Raw genomic sequence first — 16961 nt, forward strand, 5'->3', positions numbered from 1 at the left:
CTCTCCGGCGCAAAACGTAATCTCCGACCTAGAAGTAACGAGGCCGAACATGCACATCTCGACTTGTCTTCACCTTTTTTTGGTACTCAGCCGCATGGCGGGCGGCTAATTCTCTCTTCTCCTCTACACAATCAAGGTCTGTGATAAGGAGCCGTTCATTTATCCTCCGCGTCATACGCTCTTTCTCGCGCGGTCGGGATCCAAGCCTCGATCGGGAGACGGGCCTCAGCTCCATATACTAGCGCGAACGGAGTCTCTTTGGTGGCTTCCCTGGGCATCGTTCAGTATGTCCATAAGATAAATGGCAATTCATCCAGCCAGCTTTGGCCCACAGAATGTAACTTTTTCTTCAATCCTTCGAGGATAATACGGTTCACATTCTCGACCTGGCCATTCCCTTGAGGATAAGCTACGGACGACCGTATAGACGTAGTCCCAACAGTTGCTAAAAAATTTCAAAAAATACTGCCCCTCAAATTGTCGTCCATTGTCTGTTACCAATTGGACCGGGACACCGAAGCGTGAGATCACGTTCCGCCACAAAAATTGGGCACATTGTTGTGAAGTGATTGTGGCTAAAGGTTCCGCTTCAATCCACTTGGAAAAATAATTAATAGCCACAATAATGAAGCGTCGACGGCCGGACAACTGAGGGAAAGGTCTGACAATATCCACTCCCCACCGGGCGAACGTGATAGCGGTGCTTACCGGTTGGTAATAGGTTGCGGGACGTCCGGGCATCCGAGCATATAACTGACAGACTTCACAATCTTTCGCTATTTTCTCACAGTCTAGCTGTATCGACGACCAATAATATCCGATGACCATTATGCGTCGAGCCAAAGATCGACCACCATGGTGGGATGAACACAACCCCAAATGTAACTCGTTCATGACAAGTTCAGCTTCGAATTTAGTCAAGCATCGCATCAAGGGTCCCCCATACGATCGATGGTACAGGCGACCATCCAACACCTGAAACCTAGGTGCCCGAAGCTTGGCCTTTCGAGCCCTCTGAGGGTCATCTGGTAATTTATTGTCTTGCAAATATCCTAAGATATCTGTGTTCCATGTTTCCTCCTCTTCTTGGACAGGGGCAACCAGTAACCGATTGATGCTGGGCGCTGGAATCACCACGATCCGAGCAATCTTGGAAATGTGTTCTGGTGCGTCTTGAGCCAACTTGGAAAGTATATCTGCATCAGCATTATCTAGGCATGGAATATGTCGGACAGCATATGCCCGGAAGAAACTTAATTTTTCCAACGCCAAATCCCGATACGAAAGAAAACGCTTTCCATTAACCTCATACTCCCCCAATACTTGCCCGACAACTAAAGTAGAATCGGTCTGCGCTCGGACGTAGGTAGCCCCCAGATCTCGAGCGTACTGGAGACCGACAATGAAAGCCTCATACCCAGCCTCGTTATTGGTGGGAGTAAACTGATACATCAGGGCATAATATACCTTAAATCCTTCAGAACTGGTGATCACGATTCCTCCTCCGGCTCCTTTCCTGTTGTTCGAGCCATCCGTAGCTACTGCCCACCAAGCTACATCGGGATCCTCCAAAACCTGAGGCTGCATATCCCGAGCGTTGCACTCGACGAAAAAGTCCGCTAAGGCTTGACCCTTAATGGCCGGTCGAGGTTTATACTCAATGGCGAATTGCGTGAGCATCAATGCGCATTTAACGAGACGTCCGGAGGAAGAAGCTGTACGGAAGACGGCCTCGATAGGTTGATCAGTTAAGACGCGAATCAGTCGACCTTGGAAATAAGGAGCCAATTTCTTAGCCGCTATGTACAAGGCGTAGACTGCTTTCTCCATCCGGGAATAGCGGAGTTCTGGGTCGTGCAACACATGACTAACGTAGTACACAGGGCACTGCACCGACTCGTGGTCCGTCTGACACAATACTGCACTCACGGCGCGATCAAATACAGCGAGGCATACCTCTAGATCCTCTCTGGGTTCCGGCTTAGATAAGACAATTGGAGACATGAAATACTCTTTCAATTCATCAAAAGCCGACTGGCATTCTTCGTCCCAAAGGAATCCGTTGACCTTTCTCAATACTTTAAAGAACGGTAAAGCACGTTCGGCTAACTTCGATAAAAATTGGCTCAAAGCAGCTAACCGACCAGTGAGCTGTTGGACCCCCGAACGGTCGAAGGTGGTTGCATGTCTTGAAGGATTTGGCTCGATCCCCCTCTTGGTCATCATGAAACCTAGAAATTTCCCCGTTTGAACTACAAACGTGCACTTATTAGGGTTCAAGCGCAACTGATACGTTCTCATGATTTGGAAGCATTGACGAAGATCTCGGGCATGATCAACCCGATCATGACTTTTGACAAGCATATCGTCAATGTATGCTTCCATGGTATGACCCAACAACTTCTCAAACAAAAGGTTGACCATGCACTGGTACGTGGCTCTAGCATTCCGAAGACCAAACGACATGACTTTGTACCAATATAAGCCATCCGGTGTCACAAAAGCAGTCATACTCTCATCTTCGTGAGCCATTATGAATTGGTGATACCCCTTTAAAGCGTCCATAAAACTCATTAAATCCGCCCCAGCCGTCTCGTCCACCATTTGATGGATGCTTGGCAAGGGGTAGGGGTCCAACGGGTTCGCTCTGTTAAGGTCTATAAAATCGATGCACATGCGCCATGATGGTGGTTTTGGGACCAGCACTATATTTGCCACCCATTCGGGAAAAGTGACCGGACGGATATGACCAATTGCCGCCATCTTCTTCAACTCTTCCCGAACGAATTCCCTTCGATCTGATGACAAATGCCTCGTTTTTTGCTTGACAGGCTTTGCCGACGGATCAACAGTTAACCGATGACAAATGACCGTGCGATCAATGCCTAACATATCCTCTGGTCCCCATGCGAATATATATATATATATATATATATATATATATATATATATATATATATATATATATATATAGAATTACATTCAGGTAAAAACACGTCTTAAAATACAAATCTGTGGACTAGATGGGGCCGTTGGATTTTAAGATTGGAGGGTCCTGATTTGGGCGTGCGCTTTGGTGTTTATACGATATGTTTTTAATGTTTTTATGTTTAGGGGGACATTTTTGGTATTTTGCTAAGGTTGAAACCTAGTCAAATTATTCCTTATCTAGAACTTTCACGCGCACGGCCGTTCATTGTCCATCGCCTGTGTTCGTCTCCTGCTCCGTGTGCTGAAATCGTCTTCTGGTCGCATCGTCTTCGCTGCTTCATCGTTTGGTCTTCTCTTCCACGTAGAAATGCTAGTCGGTGGGGACCGCGGCACATCAAAGAGGGGGACCACCGGTTGGAGCTGTCGGCCGAGGTATTTTTACTGAGCATTGTCGATTTTTTTTTATTTTTATTTTTTGCTTTGGTGGTTTCTTGTGTTTTGTGCATTTTTTGTCTTCTTTGTTGGGGATTTTGGTATTTTGTTGGCATCTTAGTCGTGTTTTGGGGTGGTGGAGAGGGGTGTTTGCCGGATTCTGGCGGAATTTCAACCTAGGGTTTCTTTTTCTGGTGTTTTTGCCCAACTATTAACACATGGTCCAATGCTTCCAAGTTCCCAAGTTTACACTAGAATCACCTCATGCGCTTAACCCAATATTCCGGCAGAACCATCATCTTTAATATTACTATATTATTACTCCGTATTATTTTTTGCAACAAATTTAATTGTAGAGTAGGGGTATAGGTGTACATGCTATCTTGCGTATATAAATACTGAGAAATTGAATAGCGGTGGACCAGGGGAAGCACGTACTGTTCTCTTCGATCCCCTGACCCATTCTCTCACAGTAGGATCGGAACAAATTATTGTCTTGCTTTTTCTGATGCCTAGATAATGCTATATTGTTTCTAATTTTGAAGTTCAATGTTTTGGTTGTTTTTATTGAGTTTTTAATTCGTGTAGAACCAGTGTAGCCTTAATATGAATGTTCTGTTTTCAATTGCATTATTGTCTTTTCCCGATGAAGGCATGAATCTGCATGGTCCCTAATTCACCACCAAATCTTGGGTTGACTGTCACTGCATTAGTTTCTACTTGTTTTTGCCCGAAAACAGTTATCGATTTCAAATATGCACATGTCTTCAATTTTTTTAGTATTTAATTATCTCTTTGTTTATTCTATTAATGGGTGAGGGTTTTGTTATTGATTTCGTTTCCAGTTTTAAAGTAAAGAAAAAGAATGTGTAGAAATGACCTGGCGGGATTCAAGGAATAAGATTGATTGCGAGGTCTTTTTGATGTGGCACATGGAATCGTATGTCGGCCAGCGTGTCCCTGATTGGGATTGTGGTCTAGTAAAGGGGGACACTACTACTCTCCACAAGCTCAGGCTGCGTTACATGGAGGAGCTTGTGATTTCGGAACATAATGTACACAGTCCAGGCAATTTTTCTTGGGCGTACAGTTGATATCTGCTCCTCTGCTCCTCTTCCATCCGCGTAGGCGTGTGGTATCTAGTTAGGTCTGTTTTGTTTTTTTGGTGTGATGTGCACACGACTACTGCACACTGTGCTCACTGTGCTCACTGTGCTCACTTTAGTTTTTGGATTTACTACACTTGTGCACACATCGACTTTTAATTGTGCGTGCATCATCTTGGCGCATTTTAGTTTTTTTATGATAATGTAACGACACACAAGCCGTCTTTAATTTATGGTAACACTTTTTTTGGCTTTGTTATGTTTCTTGTGGTTGTCTTGGTAGTTTATATGGGTGTGAACTCTTGATCTTACTTAATTTCACTCATTCCGGTCTCCTGTTGAGGTGTTTAGCATTTGGTTATATCCTCTACCATGTTTGCACATTCGTATGGTACTGTGTGCACACGCCATTTACTCGGTTTTTGCTAATACTGAATGCTAATCAATTTAATTTGTTGCATGCAACGTTATTTTCCACCATCCCACATTTGTGCGCGTATATATTTTCCTGTGTGCACTGAGTTTTGGTGTTACTTATTTTCACGGTTTTAGAATAGACGTTCACGTTCCTATGCGTGGGTATAGTTTCGTTGATGTGTGCACCGCTATATACTACTGTGTACGCCCATAGTCTTCATGGTGTTCAACATGTGTGCGCATATAGATTTTACTCTGTGTGTAGGTTGCTCCAAGCTATTATGTTGTTAACAACAATTGCTAGTAATAATAAGTTTGATAAATATAAATATTTAAATACGGGTCATAAATCCAAACAAATGGCATTTTTATATGTTTAAAAAAAAAAAAACTTATTCTAGTCTGAATCTAATACAACTTTTTCTGGATAGGTGCGTATACAATAATAAAGATCGGTCTCTGTGTCGTTGTACATATTATATATCGGTATATGCTGCGCACATCGACTGCTTAGAACATGCACACACGTTTCTGCTATGTAAATTATGTCTTGGCTTCTGCTGTGCACACGGTTAATTAAACGCATGCACACACCCTATTTCTTATTTTATATCATTGTGTACTGTGTTTGCACACGTTTTATTGCATTCAAGCACACAGTACAGTATTATGCTCGGTAGAAGTTAATCCATATCTCTATTGTTTCAAATCGCTGTCCTTCATATGGGGTCTTCTCATTTTGTGTTGCAGGTCTTCAGTATTTCGCACTATCATCGCCTATTTCCATAACACAATTTTGTGCATCGTGTTCACATTGTTCTTCTCTTGTTGACCATAAAAAAATAAAGATTAAAATTGTGTTCCATTTTAAATGATGTGCATGAACATTCAAAAACTATTAATCTGAATAAGATTAAAATTGTGTTCATTTACGTGGTTCATTCACTGCCCTACTCTGTAAGTACGTTATTTTAGTAGGGGTGTGTTCTGGAGTGTGTGCATCGCGTTGTTTTACTGTGTGCGTGATTGTATAATCGTGTCTTTTCCACCTCCCAACATAATAATCATCCCGTACTCATGGTTAGGATTTGTGATTCATCTTATACGCATACATGATCATCAAAAGATTATCACCCAATTCACACTATTAATCCTGAATCATTTTCCCCTAAAATCTATACGCATACATGTTTTTCCCCTAAAATCTAATTCACACAGTTCCATAATACATCACATAATATCGTTAGACTATCATTATCAAGTTGGGATAATTACCTGGTAGTGATGGTGACGTATACTCCATGTTCGCATCGATGACTTCTCGCCGCGGTGCTTCGCCGAAAATTCCTCTCTGTATTTTGTTTGCCGTAGAAGTAGAATGCCTCTGCTAGGGGTTGCGATTGTGTTGTTGTTTAATCCTATTATAATTAATCTTCTTTAATTTAGATTAAATATCAAAATCACATTTTTACTGTAATTAAGCTACCATGTAATTGTCTTATATGCCCTTATAATTATTATGAACGATCTTGGCATATGTTTTTCCCTTAAAATCTAATCCATTAATCTAATCTAATCTTATGGCCCATATTTGCCCACAGGTTTGTATTTTAAGGGAGTTTGCATGTGAATGCAACCCTATACCCTTCCAAAAGTCACTGTACACGTAATAGTTTTGCAATAACTGAATTACCCTTCCAAAAGTCATGGTTGCACAAACTTAAAGCCGTGCATGAACACAATTTAACACACGCATGCTCACAATTAAACCAATGCATGCTCACATTTAGACCTAACATTCCCAGACAACTATTTAACATTAATTAAACCCAACATTGGCACCTATTTCTCCATTATCCCTTTGTGCACCTGCAGTGTAAAAAGTGTGCACCAGTACATGATGAACTACGACCATCTTTAGTTTTCGTTCCAATACTGCTATGCAACAGTGGGCTCTACCTCATTTTTTTGAATTATTTAATGCACACACCCCAGCTGATCATAATGTATTAAATTGACAAACATATCAATGAGGTAAAATGAAAATAGTTTTGGTCTCATGCAATGCATTAAAAAACATATGATTTCTGAATAATGAAAACAGGATTATACTAATCAACTACTACTTTTTTGGGACAATTACGGCTATCATGGCCCTCGCGGTGGCATGTATGGCACGTCCTCCCCCGTTTTTTCTTCATCTTGGCTGCTTTTTCTCTGTTGATTTCAATCCCTTCCCACTACCTTTGTTCTTTGCAATTGTAGGTGCTTTAATGTAAATTTCTCCAGGTGCTGTTGCTTGACCTAGTGATTCAATCATAGTTTGGTTGGTATGAATTTGTTGGGTTGGCTGTCTGGCACTTTATAACTCTTCTTTTAGCTGTTGTAGCCTGACAACATTTGTTCCATTTTGTTTTGCCAACCGTTAGCTAATCCCATGCAATTGTTGAATTCATTCCAAAGTTGATTGGCAACAGATTTCACTTCAGTCTCCACCTACATATTCATGCTTTTTGCCCATGCTACATCATACATTAGTTGTGCACACGCATCTTTTATCCACCGCAGAACAATATAGCATCATGGAATGTTCTCGACCCCTTCTTCCTTGAAAACCAACAAGATTTGCCTACATAACACACCTAATGGAAGGACGTCAGTCCATGCTCCTACCATTCCTATAATGAGAACCACAAACAGAAAATTTGGAAATACACACGTGCACACATTTTATCACAGTTTTGCACACACACCACCATATATGATTATTCGTCCACTGACCAAAAATTATGTGTGCATTCATATTATTATATGAATATGTATTCTCCATTAAACCTCCTACTATCCCTTTCTAACATACCAAAAAACTCATCATATTCAAACCATTATACTCAAGATGCATACAGTATAAAAATACAAGTTTTAGGTTTTGATTGTCATAATGTATTCTACTAATTTTACGCTACAAATGGATATATATTTTTTGAAATATAAAATATGATTTACAGAAATTCAATTAATTTGAATGGATAACAGTGGCTAGCTATGTTCTAATTCATTTGGTGGGTGGGTGCATTGTTGTACAGTTATGTGTGCATTCTATAACCGAATGTCCTCTCTTGTACTCACAATGTTTCCCCAGCAGTAGCTGCGTCCATGCACACACTCATTACTAGCAGTGCACACAAAGTGCTTACATTGATCCAGTGTTGCGGATTTACTTTTCGCCATTCATTTAGTCATCTCATAATCCGTAATCACACTGAATTCATGTGTATTCCCTATTATAAATGTGCATACACATTCTTAAATCCCTTACATGGATTGCTTTGGAAAACAAAAGATTCATGTACTAATTATAACACATCTTCACTAGGACAGAAGTGCTTACCTTTTTCTGTTGTAACAATTTACTATTCCTTCGCTACTGTCGAACTCGTCTCTCTCTGGTGTGGCGGCGCAAATTCCTGTTTGAAGAGGTGATCGCGTGGTGGGAATGGAATTGCAGATGAATGGAAGAATTCTTCCTTAATAAAAACACGTGACATTCTATTATTAATATTATATCCATATTTAAATTTTGCATCCTTTACCCTTTTTACCCATTTTTTAAAGATCTGATCCAAAATTATGCTTGATTGTTGGATCAATCTAAGCCATACGCATCCATTAATCCTATGGCCTCAATTTGTCCACAAGTTTGTATTTTAAGGGTGTTTGCATGTGAATGCAACCCTATATATATATATATATATATATATATATATATATATATATATATATATATGTATGTATACAAATTCTCTTAGGATCACTATAATTTCCAATCGCAAAGATGGAGTCAAAGCGCGCCCGATCTTCACCTTTCGATCGGGTCAGTCTTCTGAAAGTGGAATTTCCTCGATCTCCTCGGAAGGCTCAGGCTGTTATTTCCGTTCATTCGCAACGTCCTTTGCAATGGTTTTCACTCGGGAACTTCCCGCATCACGCCTATTAACTGCACGTGAGTAGCATTTCCTAGCCGACTGCACATCGCCCCGAAGCACCCCGACCCCCACTGGAGTGGGGAACTTCATGCATAAATGCGGCATCGAGATAATACCCCAAATCCTCATAATCGCCGGCCGACCCAAGATCGCATTATGAACGCAATGTAGATTAACGACCACAAACTCCATCTGCGTCTTAACCGATCTTGGGGGGGGGGGGGTTCCTATCTCCACCAGCAAGGTAATTTTTCCCTCTGGATGAATCGTATCTCCGGTAAATCCAGACAAAGGGGTCGCGATCGGGGTTAATTCGATAGGATCCAACTTTAACTTCTTAAAAAGTCCAGATAAAGGATATTCACACTGCTTCTAGTGTCGACCATAACCCTCTGCACATCGACCCCATAATATCAATTTTCACCACAAGCGCATCCATTCCTGTGTCCCCACCCTCCGGCTGGTCCTCAAGCGTGAAGGTGATCAGTTCCATCTTTTGTCTTTTCTCGCTTTCACGAGAATCCACGATACCGACCGGATAGTGCTCTCGAACTTGAGATGCATCTTCCAGACCACCAAAAATGACATGAATGGTCTGCTTAGTTGAAGGGCGAGTTTTAGGGTCTGGTTCTGGATCCTTTCGATCGTGATCTGATCGTCTCGGACCCCTTCGTCCTCCCGATCGCTTTCTTTCCTTCCTCTCCCCAACACACTTGTCCAACTTACCAGCTTGTTACAAATCCTTCAGCAATTGCTTTAAGTTAGTACATTCCTTAGTGTCATGTCCTCAACAGCGATGAAAGCACAATGTTTTGTCTTATCCTTGCCATCTCGAATGGGGTCGGACAGCATAACGAGGTTACACGATTGAGCATAGTGTAGAGCCTTTGCAGCTGACCTATTTAAGGTCGTGAAGTCGCCGTGGCGCCCCCGACCTCTGGCCTATTGCTCTGACGAACGGTTTTTCGGTAGTCCTGCTGGCCTGTGTGACCACCCCACTTCTTGAGACCTCTTCACAACATTAGCCTCACCCGTGTTCGCATAATCTGTCACCCGGCGAAGAGCTTCCTCGTATGACCCGGGCGGGTGTAGAATAAAATCCTGATAAAGGTCACCAGCGCGTAAAGATGTGTGTAACATGTGGATAGCTATCAGATCATCTATGGGTTTAACTTCTTCGCGTTTTCCAGATACATGTAATGCTTACGAATAGTCTTTGATGTTACGAACTTTCATACAAACTTGGTGGCTAAATTAGCAAAACAAGTAATTGAGAGCCTGACTCTAACGTTCGGAACCAATCCGCTGCCCGCCCGGAGAGGGTGGAATAAAAGGCTCGGCACATGACTGCGTCAGAAACTCCCATCATCAGCACGTTCCCATAGTAAGAATTAACGTGCACTTTAGGGTCCGTCCGTCCATCATAATCTTTGTTACCCGGGATGCGTAGGTCATACGGGTACGGTTGAATCATGATATTGGTCGTGAAGGGTGTGCGTAACAATGGAGTGGTAGCTTCTGACGGACCTGAACCATGTTCACGCTTCCACCGAGAGAACTCTTGCCGAACTTCATTTAACAACCCTCGCACGTCGAGCTGCTCAGCAGTCCGGGTCTGATCCCGGGTGCGCCGGCGACAAGGCGCTCGGGTCCCCTCCGAAGACGAATCCCCCTGGCTAGCGACCCTCATGGGTGAGTCAACCGATCGCCGATCCGCATCTTGAGGTCCCAAACACTGTCGTGCTAGCGGTCGTAGTCTTTCGAAAACACTGGCTCGCGGAGGATGCGGCCATGGATCAGCTGCCGTATGTGCCACCTGTTCCCACTCCTGCCGGGCTTCCTCCCGAACTTCCACCCCTTGCGACTCCAACCGAGAGCGAGCCGGGCGATGTACCTGCGGAGCAGGTTGAAGCTCCGACTCGGTCTGATAGTGTTAATACACGTGGACCTAAGAGTAGTCTAAATAACCTAACTCGAGGGCCGACTGAAGGCAGTCGGGCAGCTCTGGGCTAAGTATCTCTAATCTTCCAAAAGTCCCTTCATCTTGGTCCTTGATTAGTATTTATAGCACTCTCCGGTATCGGCATGTAACACACGCGTCATCCACGTGTCACCACATAAGACTAGCCTTTTGTTTGCACTTAACGACGACACGTGCCTCCTTCCTAACGCCGACGCTAAGGTACAGGGATCGGGCAGGCAACGGGTCAGGCGAGGTGGTCGGGAAAAAGGAACGACCGAAACAGTTTGAACGAGAATAGACGGTCAAAACAACGCACCGAGCGAGCAAAACACACATGGATGTGTCGGTCGGGATTTATCCTACCAACGATATTGCGAGGTAGTTTCCCACTTCAATTTGTTGTGTGATTTGAATACTCTTTTTGCCAATAAATCCCCAAGTAGTTAATATGATTGACTTAATTATATTTTTTATTTTTTCATTTTTTAATAACAATTATTATTATTATTATTATTATTATTATTATTATTATTATTATTATTATTATTATTATTATTATTATTATTATTATTATCATACCCTTAGGTCATTTTACATGTTAATGTAAATAGATTTTTTCAAATATCTTTTTATCAATCGTTGATATAATTCGCTAATATAATCCGCTAAAGCTAACTACTAACTGTTGATTGTCAAACAAGGACATTACGAGGTAGTTCTCACTTCAATTTGTTGTGTGATTTGAATACTCTGTTTGTCAACAAATCATTAAAGTAGTTAATATGATTGGCTTTATTAATTATATATTTTTTTAATTTTTTCATGGGATTAATAAAATACTTGATAAATAAATATATAGCATTAATTTGTATTATAACTTTGATATTTAATTAAAAAATAGTGCACAAAAAAGGTAATAGACAATGTAGTGAATATAATCAATTGATGAATTTGAATGTAAAGAATTTTTACATTGGAGAAATATAAAGACAATATAACTAATAAAATTATTTCTCTTAATTAATTTATTGATAATGAATAATTTTTTTTTAATAAAGACATTGTAGGGACAATGTAGCGAATATAATCCATTGATGAATTTGAATGTAAAGAATTTTTATATTGGAGAGAAATAAATACAATATAACTAATGAAATTATTTCTCTTATTTAATTTATTGATAATGAATAATTTTTTTTCAATAAAGACATTGTAGACACATAATTCTAAATTAAAGAAATGCATATGTATTATTTTTTGTTGTAGCTACTAAGTTATTATTTAATTTAATAAGATTAAAATAGAGTACTAATTATGCCATCTTTGATTGGGATGAAGTTCGAACCTAAGACCTTTCTTATTGAAATCAATGAGTAAGTTAACGGTGAACTAACAGAAATTAACGGAAAAGATAATATTTATCGGAAAAGTTAACGTAATAATAATATTCATTAAGGATAAATTAGGAAATCTTAAGAAAAAATTAAAATATGATCAATCTGAGCCATTCATTTGATTAAAAAATTTGAATATATATATATATATATATATATATATATATATATATATATATATATAGATAGGGTCGCGTTCAGGTGCGAATAGGTGCCCAGGAAAGAAATGCGAACCAATCAGCGCGCGCCACGTGTCAGCATTCATTAATCGGGTGCACCTACTTTCACCTACAAGTGCACCTACTTTCGCCTGCAAGTACATGCAATTTTTGCCTGCATTCATTGATCGGGTGCACCTACTTTCACCTACAAGTGCACCTACTTTCGCCTGCCAGTGCATGCAATTTTTGCCTGCATTCATTGATCGGGTGCACCTGCTTTCACCTACAAGTGCAGCTACTTTCGCCTGCCAGTGCATGCAATTTTTGCCTGCATTCATTGATCGGGTGCACCTGCTTTCACCTACAAGTGCAGCTACTTTCGCCTGCAAGTGCATGTAATTTTGCCTTGTTAACATTCATTTATCTGAGTTCGAGTTCAGCTGGTAGTAGTACCCGTGAAAATCACCCGCAAACATTCATACACCTAGGTGCAACTACTTATAACTATAGGTGCACTTAGTATTGATGCTCAGTGTAAATTTTACTTGCACCTATAATACATTTTACATGCACTTGTAATACATTTTACTTGCACTTCGATGTTCAATTATTTACGAAAATGTCACCGCGTTTTTTTTTTTTTTTTTTTTTTTTTTTTTTTTTTTTAAATCAGTGTTTCTCATTCATTAGATCTGGACACATGGACGGATATCAAGCATTCGCATATTCGCACCTGGACGCTCCATATATATATATAGGGACGCACTCAGGTGCGAATAAGTGCCCAGGAAGGAAATGCGAACGAATCAGCGCGCGACACGTGTCCAGATCTAATAACTTAAAAAAAAACGCGGTGGCATTTTCGTAAATAATTGAACATCGAAGTGCAAGTAAAATCTCTTATAAGTGCACCTATTTTCACCTATAAGTGCATGTAATTTTGCCTTGTTAGCATTCACTTTCCGCAACCATTCATGCACCTGGGTGTGCTTATAACTATATATGCAACTATTTATAACTATAGGTGCAACTACTTATAACTATAGGTGCACCTACTTTCACCAATAAGTGCATGTAATCTTGCCTTGTTAACATTCATTGATCTGAGTTCAGCGGGTAGTAATACTCCTGAAAACCACTCGCAAACATTCATACACCTAGATGCAACTACTTATACCTATGTGTGCAACTACTTAGAACTATAGGTGCAACTACTTAGAACTATAAGTGCAACTAAGTATTGATGCTCAGTGTAAATTTTTACTTGCACCTATAATACATTTTACATGCACTTGTAATACATTTTACTTGCACTTCGATGTTCAATTATTTACGAAAATACCACCGCGTTTTTTTAAAAAATCAGTGTTTCTCATCCATTAGATCTGGACACGTGGACGAACAGAATCCATTCCTATTTCGCGCCTGGGCAAGCCATTCGCACCCGAGTGCAAGTCTATATATATATATATATATATATATATATATATATATATATATATATATATATATATAAAACTGTATTTAAATAAATCAAATTCTTTTCACTTGAAATAATAATCTTGAAATCATTATCTGTATCATCTTTACAATCTAGGACCAAAATTTAATTGGGAAATTGCAAAGTACATCTTCATTGACTAATTGTAGCTAAATCACATCAACTTGGCCTTGACACTTGACAGAACTATTAGTAATTAATTAAATAATACTCCGTAAGAGACTAAAATAAGAGAAGATCATAGTCAATATTAATTAATGTAAATATGTAATCAACGGTTTACTACTCATCCAATATCCAACAAGCATTTAATCTGCTTTAATTTTTCCCTTGACTTTTTCAGCAAAGTGTATTTGAACAGATTAAATTTTTAGTTGGTGAAATAATACAAGTAAAAGATTGAGGTCCGTGAATATATAAGTAAATAATCTTGGTGTTAGAACGTGGCTCTCTCTCTAAGCCATGCCTAGAGAATATCTTCCTAGTTTTCTAGGGTTTTCCTCCCTCTACGACAGTTTTTTCACCTTTTCGATCCTTTTTATTTGTGTTTTCGCGATCAATCTCATCAACGATCATCTTTCTGTTTACATCCAAACAACGATGGACACTGGTGCGATTGAAGAAGGCTGCGTCATAATGTCTTTAGCGGAGGAGGAGACGGGGGGTTTGGATGTCCCCGATGTCCATACTACTTCGACTGCGATCTTTCACCATGAACTGGTCTGGAGGTTCCTAACTGACCGGCCGATCAAGTTTGAACACATGCAGCAGGTGTGGCTTCGGTTTGGCGTCCGGTGATGGGGATGCGTGTTCTCCCGATCGCCGATAACCTATTTTGTATTCCAGTTTACGCATTTGAAGGATCTACAACGTGTGATGGATGACTGCCCTTGGTCGTTTGACAATCATCACATGCTGGTTTGTGGGTATGGTCCCTTTGGTCATTAGGCCCGAGGATGTTGTTCTAAACGATGCATCTTTCTGGGTGCAAATCCACGATCTCCCCACAATATACGCCTCCAGTGATTTCATCGCTCGTATCGGCGACTACGTGGGTGCTTTCGTGGCAGCCGATCCAAATAACTTCAGGGGTTTTTGGAGGAGCTTCTTCAGGATCAGAGTGCGGTTGGATGTGAATGCGCCTCTGAAGAGGAGGATGAAACTTTGTCGTAAGGATGACACAGTATGGGTAAGTTTTAAATATGAGAGGCTAGGCACATTTTGCTTTTGTTGCGGGGTACTAGAACATCCTGATAAATTCTGCAAGAAGGTGTATGAGGAGGGTGTTGAACCAGAGGCGTTCCCTTACGAATCCTGGATACGTGCGGGGGCTCGACGTCAGGTTAGGCCGGTAGGAGTGAGGTGGCTATTGGCTGAACTCCCAGTGCCTACGACGGTGCCGCATGCTTCTGCTTCCAACACTACGTCTTTAACCGTGACTGCGGTTGAGGAAAGTGGAGGTCTGCATGGAGATCTGAAGAGACGACAGGAGGGTAGTGCGGAGTGTATTGATGTGATCATGACGGAGCATGCAAAAAACTTATCTTCGGCGGGTCTGGTGATCTAGACTCGCCCCGCACAATCAATACATTGAGTTGGAACTCCCGGGGGTTGGGTAGCGACCAGGCAGTTCGAGAACTTCTGGGCTTAGTGGCCAGACAACGACCTAGTTCTATTTTTCTTATGAAAATGAAAGCTCTTACATGTCAGGTGGAACGGGGTACGATTGAAGTTGGGTTTTGAAGGTGTGGTCTGTGTGGATCGAGTCGGAAGGGGTGGTGGCCTTGCGTTATTTTGGCGGGATTCGGGGATGGCTTCATTGCTAAGCTATTCGACAAGTCACATTGATGTTGTTGTCTCTTTACCTGGAAAAACAGAATGGCAACTCACGTGCTTTTACGGCAATCCCGACAGAACGAGAAGGCATTTGTCGTGGGACCTTCTCCGTCAGCTCAGGATTCCAATCTCCCTTGGGTCGTCCTCGGTGACTTTAACGACGTTACTTGCCAATCTGAGAAGCGAGGTGCGCACCAGCAGCCTATGTCTCTGATTAAAGGTTTCAATGATGTATTAAATAATTGCTAATTTGTCGACTTAGGCATGTCAGGCAGTCTTTTTACGTGGGAGCGTGGACGTGGCACGAAGTTGTGGGTATAGGAACAGCTAGACAGGGCGGTGGCCACTGTAATTTGGATGGACATTTATGAATAGGCGACGATTCAAAACCTGCTGACGCTCTCTTCAGATCATAGTGCAATATTCGTCGATTTGGAAACAAGGTATATATGAGCTGCCAAGAGGCCTTTCAAATTTGAATCCTCTTGGTTGCAGGAGGAGGGTTGTAGCAAGGTGGTTGATCAAGTGTGGAGGTAGTCTTCTGGGTTGGATTTTCAACAACGAATTAAGGAGTGTGGCCGACAGTTGTGGCGTTGGGGGAGAAAACACTTCAGACTCTTTCGCACAATCAAATTAAGCTGCTTCGTAAAAGACTGGAAATCCTCAGGGATTCCCGAGAACCACAGGCTGTCAATGAATATCTGATGGTTGAAGGGGAACTGATGGCCTTGCTACGGCAAGGGGAATTTTTTTGGAAACAATGTTCTAAGCAATTATGGCTACACCACGGTGATCTCAATACTAAGTACTTTCATAAGGCAACGTCTACGCGCCATCGTAGGAATCTCTTACTATGTGTGAAGAATACTGACGATGACTGGGTAGAGGGTGCGGGGATGAACACGGAAGTCCTGTGGTACTACAACGACATCTTCCGATCGACAAGCACTAATTCAGACATTTTCAGTAGGGTGGCGAGTCGTGTATCGGAGGAGATGAATGACCCACTGTTACTTCCATTCACTATGGCCGAGGTAAAGATTTCTCTCTTCTCGATGGTACCGGAGAAAGTGCAAGGTCTAGACGGTATGTCACCTGCATTCTATCAACATTTTTGGCCCATAATTGGACATGATCTGTCTGTATTTCTTCTGCAATGTATTGCCAGCCGTAGGCTCCCCCAGGGGCTTAACAACTCAAACACTTTTTAATCCAAAAAAAAAGGTTCGTGAAA

The 16961-nt window shown here is 41.2% G+C and overlaps 1 protein-coding gene across 1 annotated transcript; it reads right to left on the reverse strand.

Annotated features, from left to right (window-relative positions):
• Positions 1 to 309: 309 nt before the first annotated feature.
• Positions 310 to 2892, reverse strand: LOC109187068. Its single transcript, XM_019337216.1, has one exon. It carries the CDS (start codon positions 2890 to 2892, stop codon positions 310 to 312), a length of 2583 nt encoding a protein of 860 aa, XP_019192761.1.
• Positions 2893 to 16961: the final 14069 nt, after the last annotated feature.

The sequence above is a fragment of the Ipomoea nil genome, unplaced genomic scaffold (assembly GCF_001879475.1).
Source record: "Ipomoea nil cultivar Tokyo-kokei standard unplaced genomic scaffold, Asagao_1.1 scaffold1416, whole genome shotgun sequence".
Lineage (NCBI taxonomy): Eukaryota > Viridiplantae > Streptophyta > Magnoliopsida > Solanales > Convolvulaceae > Ipomoea > Ipomoea nil.